Here is an 11,665-nt window from a genome sequence, read left to right on the forward strand (position 1 = left end):
GGACGACCACCCATTCAATTTGTTTGATTAAGCAATCACATTAAATGGTCGACAGCCAGTTATACTTGTTCGATTAACGCAATCACATTAATGGCCAACAACCAATTATACTTGTTTGAATATGTCTTCGAGTTAATGGCCGACCGCCCAAACAAATGAAGACCGACATTTTTAACTTGTGGAAATTTTTTCTTCAAAACCCAAGATGACCAAAGGCATCGCATAAAGAAAAGACCGATATATATATATATATATATATATATATATATATATATATTAATTGCAAAAGAGGGAGGCCACAACCCGATCTCGGAGGAGAGAGAAAGCTACAAAACAGAAAGGCCACAGCCCGGCCGAAAGCAAATCTAATCTTGGTTACCTTCGTCTTCATTGCCCTCGGCCGATCCCGCCTCTTGTGTCGCCAAAGCACTCGCCTCGGCGTTGGGCATAAGCCGGCCTTGGTAGACCTCGTGGTCGAGGTTGAAGGCACTAGAGGCCGGCGGGCCCCCCATAAAGCACGTCGGCTTGGCGCACATCCCGAAGAAAGTTCCGCTTGAGTAACTCCTCGGTCTCCTCAAAGTTGCGGTCAAGTTTGGTTTCAACTTCATCCTTCGCCGCCTGGAGGGTGGCCAACTCAGTGGTCGAGGATGAGAGTTTTTCATCTCTCTCCTCGATCATCTTCTTCAACTGGGCGCTCTCAGCCGCCACCCTCGCCAACTCAACCTTCACTGTCGCCAAATAACAACGAGCTTCGGTAGCCTCTCGTTGAGCAATCTCCCTCTCGGCTGTCTCTCGAGCAATTTTCTCTGAAAATTCTGAGTAAGCAGCCAATGCCTGCTTCAAACAGTTGAGAGATCTCCTCAGCATGGTGAACGACCGGGTGAGTATCTCCAGGCCGCCCCTTAACATGACCGAGGAAGGTACGCCTCGGATTACATCCCGCGTGGCTTCGGGGTGGGCCATGCGAACCCTTCGTGTGAATTGAAGGTCACCCCTAGAAGGGCTAGGGGTGACATCGAGACCTCCATCACTAGGTCGGCCTCGGGAGGTGGAGCGGCCTGCTCCGTATGAATGGGTGAGGGAGAGTCCACCTCGAATGCCTCCTGACAAGGCGGAGGTGTTGGCAGAGACCCAGGGGAACGAATGGTGGTGGCAATGTTACCACCATCCCTCGACCTCTTTTTGGACTTGTGGGAAGGGTCGGTCGAGCCCTTGCCAGCTCGGGCATTCGAGCCCTTTGTGGTTTGTAGGACGTTGATGCTTCGACGCCCCTTCCCCTCAGCCGCCCGTTGCCTATATTTGTCTAGGACGCTGGCACCGACTGGTGACTCTTGAACCATTATCTCTGCAAAAAATCACAAGTGTTAGAACATAACAAACAAGACCGACAGAAGTAAAAGACTCATACCCCTAACGGCCGCCCATCGTGCCGATTTGGTATAAACACCGATCAGCCTCCTGGTTGGAAGCTTCCTCGTAAGTGCGTTGAAGAGCGAGAGAATCTCTAGCTCGTCAACACCTCCTGTTGGCCTCGACCACCCTTTAAAGTCACAAGGCTGGCTGGTCCAGTAAAGAGGAAACCGAGATCGACCAGCCTCTTAAAAAAAATGAGATGTCGCCTCGGGCTGAATGACGACTTTCACAAACCTCTCCTTAAATCTCTTGTAAGAGACGGTAAAGGAATTAAAAGACTGACCGACCAAGGAGTGCCAAGACACAGGTTAGATGGGGTGAGAAGTATAATAACAAAGAAAGGAAGAGGGAAAGGGGTGAAGACACATGACATCATACAACAGGCGAAAGGCCTGGAGGGACGCCCAGGTATTTTGGTGAATTTGGGTGGGAGCCATGTTGAGTTCCCGAAGGACACCCGTTGTGAACCTATCAAAGGGGAGAGACACGTGTAGGTCGGCAAAGAGACACATATACATGTAGAAGAAAGGGGGACCGGTACCGGGCCTCCCCAAGCAAACACTCTCGGTGGGCTCACAAGGCAAAAAGCTAAAGTGGCCTCGGTTTAAAGGTGGGACGAGATCCCCAATACCTTAGGGTCCACCCAGCTAAGGTCCACAAGAGGAATGGTTGTCGGGGGAAAGTCCGACCGGACAACAGCATTGGCCGGGTCATCCCCTCTGACCACCTCTACCTGGGGTGGCGCCTCGACCACCCCTACCGACAAGGAGTCGGTGGTAGAAGAAGAAGAAGATGAAGAAGAGGATGAAAAAGAAGAAGAGGAAGAATGTCCAAGGGGTACAGATGGGTGACCGAGAAGAGACGAAGGGTGATCATAAGAAGAAGATGTAGGCCAAGATAAGGTCGACATGACTAACCTTATGTTAAAACCGAAGACTGAAGCAAATGAAAGGGGCGAGATATCACTCGGATCTCAGAACTAGGGCGAGAGATTGCTCAATTATCAGACAACTCACAATGAGAAAACACAGTGTCTCGGCACTGTTGGGACCACTATTTATAGGGCCCAAGGACCTCGGAACATGAAACATCAAAACGATCTCAACCGTTAGATCTTCCAGATCCAACGGTCCACAACGTCTCCCGCCTGAAAACCCCCTCATCAATGTAGGTCATGTAACGCCGCCGAAGGTCACATCACACCCCGGGAAGCCCAATAGTCACGCACTCAAGGGAGGTTGACCGACACCTACCATTTAAGACTCATCGAATGTATCCATCCTCGAGCCTAGGGGCAACTGTACCGGTATGGCCGACCGACATCATGACGTGTCTCGGTCTCCCTGCCCAAGATGTTCGAGACACACGTTGACGTGTCTCGATCTACTTGGCCAAGTTGGCCGACACACCACGCACGGCCAAGCCGACCAACACGTATAACTATTAACGCTCAAACCAAGGTTAGTGAAGCTAAACTGTCATTAAGAATTAGGTAATGCAACCCTAAGTGTGATCCATTTCACTAATCAGGCTCAATGAGGTTAGCCCGTTAAAATAATATAAATAGCACACATTTCAAGGAACAAGATACGTCATTTTATTACTGTGCACCTACCTGAGTGTCGATCACTCGCTTTACTGACTTGAGCGTCGGAGTGCCTTCTGCAAGTACCTCCCCCATTTGGCATTCACCCGAGACTAAGAGACGAAGGAGAAACACGAAGGCGAGAAGGATCCCAGTGAAGCCCTAACAACCTGCCCGACCGAAGGAGAAAGACAAAGACTTCAATAGTTCTCTAGTTTGTTATGAAACATAAATAATGTTCTTCTAATACTTTTTTAACTTATTCTAATGTCTTCATCTCTCTTCTATCATCTCATGGATGAGCTTGATAATTGAGAATAATTAAATGTGGTTTAAACAATATTAATTTTGCACTACAAGAAAATCATTAAATAAAAATTAATTTTGAGAAAAAAAATAATTAATTACTATATTTACTAAATTATATATTATTTTAAAGACTAAAAAAATTATTGGTATATAAAGTAGTTTATATTATTAATAAAATTTATAAACTAGTTTTTAAATTGGTATCTAATTAGTTATTAATGTTTTAACTACCAATTACTTTATATATTAAATTTATATTAATGCTAAATTATCTTTACTATATCTTTTGTTGGATATTTTTGGTAGACTTTTTTATTGATGAAAATTTTTCTCAATTCACTTTGACCAATAAAAATAAAATTCTAGTTAATATTAGTTAGCATTAGAAAAAAAAATAACAACGAATTATTGATTAAAAATAACCTCAATATGGTTGATAAAAAAATAATTATTATAGACATTGATAAAAAAAATCACAATAAATGTTAATCGAACCTAGTTTACATTCATAAAAAAAATAACATCTTTGACATTAAATAAGAAAACATTAACTAATATCAAACGAGAAATAACACTATAACAAAAACAAATCATAACGGTGTACATAAAACACTAAATTCTATTTAACATTTATAAAAAATTTGTAGGTAGTCTAACGTATGTTGGTCAAGAAAATCCTAACTAACCGTTGACCAAGAAGTAATCAAGACCTATGATGTTATGCAGATTAGTTAAAAAATAATTTTGGTGTAACGTAAAAAATAAATAATTCTTATGATGTTAGCTGAAAAAAATAAATATAATCGATTTTAATATGGAAGAAACATTCTTCAACATCTATCAAAAGTTAACGTTAAGACTATGATACTCAAAATTCGACCAAATTAACAGTTTTCCGATTTTACTCAAGCCGACAATGTGAAAATTAAAATCGAATTGAAAAGGGAATAAGAAAAAAAAGGACTTAAATTTAACAATACAAAAAATTTGAAATTTTAATACATAAAAAATTCATTCTCTAATTTTAAATAATTTAATTATTTTCCATAAAATTTTATAAGTTTAATTTCTCATAAAAATTCTCACTCAAACAACATTTTTATTTATAAAACATTTCATACTCTCTTTAGATTTTCTATCTCAAAACACTGTCACGCTATTCAGTGGAATGATGTTGAAATATGTGAGCTAATGGCCATTGGAAAAGGACTTAATTAGGCTTATGAACATGGCTTGAGAGGCCTGGTGGTAGAATCTGATTCTCAAGTGGCGGTTAATTTTCTGATCCTAGAATCAGAGCTCACCACTGCTCTTTTCATCTCATTCCTCCTTCTGCTAATAGTTTGGCTTAAGATGGATTTGCTATTTTACATGATGTTCCAGATTTTGTCTGCTGCAATTTAAATCATGCTTTGAAGAAGGAATGAAAATATGAAATAATTTCTCCAAACCAAAATTATTCAAATATCATTTTAATTATTTTCCCTTTTTATTTTGAATAAATATTCCATCCATCCTTGTTAATAAGATCCTTTTAAAAGAAATGGTTTGTCCTCATTCATAAACCCCTTTATAGTTGAATAATAATGCATTAGTTATTATTTTTCTAAAATAACCTTAGTTAATAATTTGAAATAAATCATAAAAAAATATTTTAATCCAATTTGAGAATATAAGAACTCATTCCAAAAGTTTCTCTCAACTACTTTAATTTTAAATATACAAGAAAAACTTGGAATAACATTATAAATTACAGATAAATTTATTATTTTCAACTCATTTAACCAAATTTCTTAAAAGATATCAATTAATTACAAAAGTCTCGGGGACGGAGGGAGTATATACTGTAACAAGCTATAATTCAATTTTTTTAATACGAATAAATCTTTCAATGGTGAGTAACTATGACTTCCTATAGATATTTTTCCTCTATTTATAACTTTTAAGAACCGACGCGAGCTTGCATACAAACAGTGTTCTTGTGCAAATAAAACTACGGTAGCCAGTTTCACAGTAGGTAAGAGAGTGCTGCATAGCATGAATGTGGTAAGATTGATTAACAAGAATGAAGATGAAGTTAAGTGTTATGAAAAGTTCTTTCCAATGTGCCCAAGTTTGCATTAGAGCAATGATCAATATCAACTCCTTAAGCAATGTAAGGTATTCTATAATTGAAAGCATACAAAAACTATCCAAGCTAACGAATTAGACAAACTGTTAACCAGAATCTCCACATTAATGGCTCATAGCAAAGCAATGGCGTACTGACCAGCTTGCACAGAAATTTAGAGAATAAATATTTGAAACTTAGGCCCCGTCTGGCTGTATAAAGGGGTTGGCGATCTCATCTGTACCATCAGTTGGGGACACAAGCATGACAGCAGTTCCTCTACAAACCTGCATTTAAATGAAATGTCTATTGCTAAGCCAGAATAATTCAAACTGTTCAAAGAAATTGACTGGAAAATTCAAAAACACTAGTGGAACTGTAGAAGTGCTAATAGTCGTGTGAATTTTCAACTTTCTTTTCCTTGCAGAAAATACTCAGGTTGGGATAAGTTGATAGAAATTAAAATGCAATGAATACTATCAATTGAGAAATCAGTGAGCGAAGCTCCTCTGATAACACAATACTCTAGAAATGAAAAGAAAATATGACTGTCACTGGTGCAACTCTTCCACCCTGGCCTTCACCAATATTTTTGTCCTCCCTCCTCCTTAAGTTCCCTCGTTTTAACATTCACAATTTAGTTATGACTTTTTATTCTCTCCCTGTTTAACCAAATGTACTTTTTTTACTCTCTCTGACTATTATGCCCATCATATCTCCCTCTCCTCCTGAACATGTGTTAAGGACCTATGACAAGAAATTCTACTAGAGACATTGCACATTCCAAAATTTATAGAATCTAAATAATGAGCGTATACATCTTAAGAAAAAAAAGAGAACTGACTATAGAGTAAAATACAGCTTTTCACTCTCAATAAACAATTAAAATGGCAAAAAATGTCAATTGCTTTCCTATACAACGCCTACTTTCTTAATAGAAAATTACAGTTAGAAAGGATTTTAATTTCTTTTCCTCGTCTCTGCTAATGCAGTTAGATGAGATGCTCTTATTACACTTCACCATATTTAGGTTCCAATCAGAACCTACTAAGGGATCAAGGGAGAAGACAGCGGCAAATATATAGATGTTAGAAAATGAAAAATGTTGCTTATGATTTGCAAGGACATAATTGATCTCTCCTCCATACTAGGACTGTAATTCTAATCAATCAATTAAATTTCTTACGAATACAAGATAAATATCATGTTAACTTGATTTTTAAACTGTCCTACAAAACTCACATACGCAAAATTTCAATGAAGCATGACATTCACAATAGCTAGGCCTAAAGTATCTCATGAAATAAGAGTAAGTTAACACACTGGGATCAGCACAATGTTGCAGTGGAAAAGAAAAGATGGAGATTTAGTTGTGAATAGTTAACATACCCAACCCACATTTCATTATGAATAATCAATTGGCAAAGCATTGGTTTGTTATTTTAGTTTTTCTCCAAAATATGAAATTTAGCCTAAAAATGGATTAGATTAAATGTGAAACGCACAAATATTGATCTATCACTTTCACATATTCATTTGGTAACTTTTAATAAGCTCGCATTACTTTAATTTGATATAGTTTATAACTATAACACATTATCTTCCTCTTTTCTCTATTCCATCTAAAAGTTTTCAGTTGAGGAAGAAAAATCACCAAGTTTCATATAAATTTGTTCACACATTCATGCATGTTGTGTAAATTTTCAAAATGGTTTGTTAGCATGTTTCTGTGAGCCAGAAGGTCCAATTTTGACACTCATTTAATGTTGAAGAAAACTTACAATTAGGCCAAGTTGTCTGGTCTGATCGGTAGTTTTGAGAGGATCATCAGGATCTGAAGCCCGAGGGACAAACACAATCTTCTTTTAGAAACCAGAAATGAAAAGACAGATAATTTTTAAGAAAACTAAATTATAATGCTGATAGTAGTAGAGTCACACAAGCATATGAACTGAGAAAACTGAATTTTCTCCCTTGACACATAATCATACAATATAAGTATAGTTGCATTGATATGTGATGTCCATCTACGCGTATAAACATTCCGCTCTGCTCTGTAATGAAACAATTCTGTATGGAAAATCCATTTTTAATTTGGACTAGTTAAAGCTGAAACAAAATTAAGTAAAAAGATGCTGAATTCAATCAGAAAATTAGAAAATCCAGGGCTTAATTAAAATCTGAATAATTTCAAATATCTTCAGATATGACATTCTGATGCTTATGCTATTTGGTACTAACACTTCAGCCCTAAATCATAATTATCATTATTGATACGATCAAACACACTAAAAATTTGGTAAGGCCTGGGAAGGTTGGCTGCACTACGCCAATGAGATGAAGATATTATAATCTTAAACTTCCGGTGTATATGGGTAAACAACTTAAGCATTTATTCATTTAAGTTTTATAAAATGAGAATTTGCACAAGCCTGGTTGTGGAACTTAATAAATAAGTTAAAAAGAGCTAACTTTAATAAGGTTCATAGTGAAGCTTGTGGTAATAAACTAGAAATCTTACATAAAGATGACAAGCTACTTTAATAAGCTTAAATAAGCTCTTCCAAAAGCTCCCTTAATCTGCCACCATATAGCTCCTTAGTCATAACCAAATTCGAAGGTTTTAAAACAGTATGTGACTGAGATTTTAGTTACAACGTTAAGATTTTGGCATTCACTGGCACCACAACCACATAATGACCACAACTGCAACCGTTATCAACTGCTTTTTTCCTCAATTTCCCACAACGATAAAAATCGCAAGGAATCAACATCCCACCCAATTATAAACCTTGGTCATTACGAATTCAATCTTTCAGCAAAAGCCTCTTTATATAGTTTTCAATGATTTCCTAAATACCAAAATTGTGATTTTGTAAAGACATAATAATCAAGCAACTTCACAACAAATCAACAACAACTAACAGGTTGCACCAATATTCGCTGAAATGGCTGGAAATTTTGTTCATGTACGAAGTCACAAACATAATAACAAAATAACGGATGCAAACAGCCAGTGCGGAAAATATGTCGCTAAATAGGTAATAGAAAAGGAAAACAAGAACCTGCAAGTATTTAGTTACCTCTTAAAAACTCCACAGCTTCATCTAGGACAAGGTTAAGTAACTGATCATACCCTTTCAGTGTCCCTGTCACTGCAATCCATCAAAATAAAATGTAAACAAAAATATACATGTAAAAGAGTTTTCTTGCATCTTAATCATGAAAGACAACTCTCAATTGAATACTTGAAATTTAAAACCGAATGAAATCTCGCTCATTTTAAACAACAGGTGAATGAATCACTAACGCTTTAAAAAAATCACCCAAATCATAATTTGAAAAAAGGGAATTTAGTGAACTAACCTTGTCTGCCACCAGTAAGCTTAACTTGAACGCCTTTGTCTACGAACTTCGCAAGGTCTAGAACGGTTTCTTTTCTGCCCGACTATTCAAATTTTGAAACAATATGAAAGTAAAGAAAGTAAAGAAAGAGAGATGAATGGCAGAGCAAAAAGAGTATTCAAACCAACACATCAAAAAATTAAAGAAAAGGGGAACCCTAAAAGAAGATGGAGAGATTAAATAGTTATGTAATTGGAGAATGATTAGGGTTTGCTGAAACTCACCATGATCAATTAACGTTGAGTAACCTAAAGAGAAGGAAGAGGAGAGAGTGGCAGAATGGATTTGAATATGTATAGAGTAGAGAACTGAGAAATAAGGCGTCCACCAAGGGGACACATGCCAGTCCCGTATATATAGATGGAGATAAGTAAAACAATTTCGAAATATTTTAATTATTAAGCGTAATTGGTTTAATTATTTAGGAATAATCTTTAGCAGGAGAATGAGAAACTTTTAAATTTAAATTCAAGATAAAAGATAACTTTGTTATGAAACTTATTTTTTTTATTTAAAAAAAAAACTATCATGTTAGGCAAAAAATTTAGACATCTCAATTAAGATTTGTTCTCCTCTTAAAAATGGGGATCAAAGATTATTAATGTCCATCATGAAAATAATGTGTATCTTACTAAACTTACTTGAAATTTTGCTTATAATAACAAACATTGGTCTCTTTTTTTGAAAGCCAAAGTGCTTAAATCAAAATACCAAGTTAGAATGGTTTATAGATCCTCTTCTATTTGGTTTAGGATTAAACAATTTTATGACATTATTCTTAAACATACTTTGATATGATTCCAATAGCACAACATGAATTATTCTTGACATTCTTAGGAATCATCTTGAGTTGGATATGAGATAGGCACTTTATCATAGAATTGGATCAAGGTTCTATGAACAAGAACTCACCAAGACTAGTACCAAAACTCAATCTCATATGGAAGTTCCATGTATTGTCAAATTGAACGCCAACTGAAAATTGAAAAAAGCCGAACCAACACAAGCTAAGACATGAACATAAAAAGAGAAGGAAGGAAGGAGAAGAGAAAGCTCATGAAGATGGAGGAATGGTTGGATGATCACGCCACTTAGAGGATGGTGACTCCAAGATGAGTGTGCAAACCGCTACTTGAGGTAACCATTGAACTCTCAAGATAAGACTAGTGAGGAAGGCACAAAGCTCTCCAATGCTCTCTCAAAAATTGAGTATAGTTTCTCTAATCAAAATTCAAATCTGAATTGTACAAGCTAAGCACCTTTATTTATAGCCTAGAGGTGCTGAAAAATAGGTGGAAAAATTCAAATAAACTCATTTGAAATTCCCACAAAAAACAAGTCACATGGGAGATGTGACCTTTTTCTACTATGACACCTCCTAAAAACTACACCTACACACTCTCCTAAGTCACATGGACAATGTGACTTTATTTTATATTTTCACACTCCTTTATTTAATAACCACACCTCCTAAAACTATACAAGAGTATTTCAAAGCTTGGCCTTGCCCCTCATGGGATGGACTTGGGCTCTTTGGGCTTTGGCCTTCTTGGGCTTGGGCTTGGGCTTTGGGCTTGGGCCTCATCTTTATTTTATGTCTTCTTTTAATTTTGAGAAGACTAGAAGGAAGAACTTCAAATGTGAGGGTGGATGTCCTCTTCCTTCATTAATAAAAGCCTCATTTATTTGATTCTCATCATACTCCTCGAGTTGGAGAGAATTCGTCCACGAATTCTGAATCCCTGCATATAACAAAGTCAGCTTATTCTTACAATTAAAAGTGGAAGAAAAAGGAAAACATGACTTAGCATTTGGAAACAATGGGATTTCAGAAAAGGAGGTTCTATAAAACGACCAAGTTGGAAAAATTTGTTTAGGAATGATGATATCTTTTGGAAAAAGTCCTCTTAAATGGTGACAACCATTAGGAGGTATGAAAAAATCATCCCTAACATTTTTAAACCAAGATGGTGGTGAAGTAAGAACCTTTGGTAATGAAAAAGATAAGGAAGGAAAACACCTTGGATGTGAAAGTATAAGACCCATGTCAACTTGGTCTTCTTTGTCTTTTTCATTTTTACTTGTGGTAGGTGGGTGAGTGAGGTCTTGTTTTACCTTGTTTAGCTTTAAGATTTGCTTTTGTGGACAATGAAGAGCTATGTGCCCAAAACCTAAACATTTAAAACATTTGATATTTGAAGTTTTGGTAGGTGACTTAGGAGTAGAAGGATTTGTAGTAGAAACTTTTTTTGGAAACAAGGTTTGTTTGGAAAAATTGGAAGGAGAATTTTGAGTAGAAATTTTGTTGGCATCCTTCCTAGAAGAGTTGTAGAAATCATCATCATGAGTATTTTTGAAAGTTGTTTTCAAAAGATAGGATTCCACCTTGATGACTTTGCGAAACACTTTCTTTAAAGAAGAGTACTCATATAATTCTACAAATTCTCTAATATCTCTTCTCAAACCACGTACAAACCATTTTATCTTTGACTCTTCATTAGCATGTATATTCATTTTAGTCAAAGTTGTTTCAAAATCTTTAAAGTATTCATCTACCATCCTATGTCCTTGAGGAAGCCTTTGGAACTTCAACAAGTGTTCCTTCCTAGAAGGAGGAACAAACCTCGCGTGCATACGCTCTTTCAAACCATTCCAAGAAACCACGGGAGGTTTCTTGCGATATATAATGTCCATGACAATTTTATGCCGCCATTCTTTGGCATAGCCCAAAAAGGATGAAGAAACTACCCTAATTTTATCGTCATCTTGGACCTTATACACATGAAAATAATGGTCAACCTTAGCCTCCCAATCTAAATACACATTAGGATCACTATCACCAT

The 11,665-nt window shown here is 36.6% G+C and overlaps 1 protein-coding gene across 1 annotated transcript; it reads right to left on the bottom strand.

Moving 5' to 3' along the window:
* Positions 1–5,340: 5,340 nt before the first annotated feature.
* LOC137817131 (sm-like protein LSM7) lies at positions 5,341–9,215 on the bottom strand. Its single transcript, XM_068620369.1, has 5 exons — positions 9,047–9,215; positions 8,784–8,865; positions 8,501–8,572; positions 7,199–7,251; positions 5,341–5,704 (listed from the first exon to the last, which is right to left on the bottom strand). Exons 1-5 carry the CDS (start codon positions 9,047–9,049, stop codon positions 5,615–5,617), a joined length of 300 nt encoding a protein of 99 aa, XP_068476470.1. The 5' UTR covers positions 9,050–9,215; the 3' UTR covers positions 5,341–5,614.
* Between the last annotated feature and the right edge of the window lie 2,450 nt (positions 9,216–11,665).

The sequence above is a fragment of the Phaseolus vulgaris genome, unplaced genomic scaffold (assembly GCF_000499845.2).
Source record: "Phaseolus vulgaris cultivar G19833 unplaced genomic scaffold, P. vulgaris v2.0 scaffold_17, whole genome shotgun sequence".
NCBI lineage: Eukaryota > Viridiplantae > Streptophyta > Magnoliopsida > Fabales > Fabaceae > Phaseolus > Phaseolus vulgaris.

Excerpts from the sequence above, each read along its gene's own strand:
- LOC137817131 (XM_068620369.1), bottom strand. Across the intron at positions 7,252-8,500 it reads AGCTGTGGAGTTTTTAAGAG|ATCCTGATGATCCTCTCAAA; the intron begins GTAACTAAATAC and ends CTCGGGCTTCAG. Across the intron at positions 5,705-7,198 it reads CCAGACAACTTGGCCTAATT|GTTTGTAGAGGAACTGCTGT; the intron begins GTAAGTTTTCTT and ends ATTTAAATGCAG.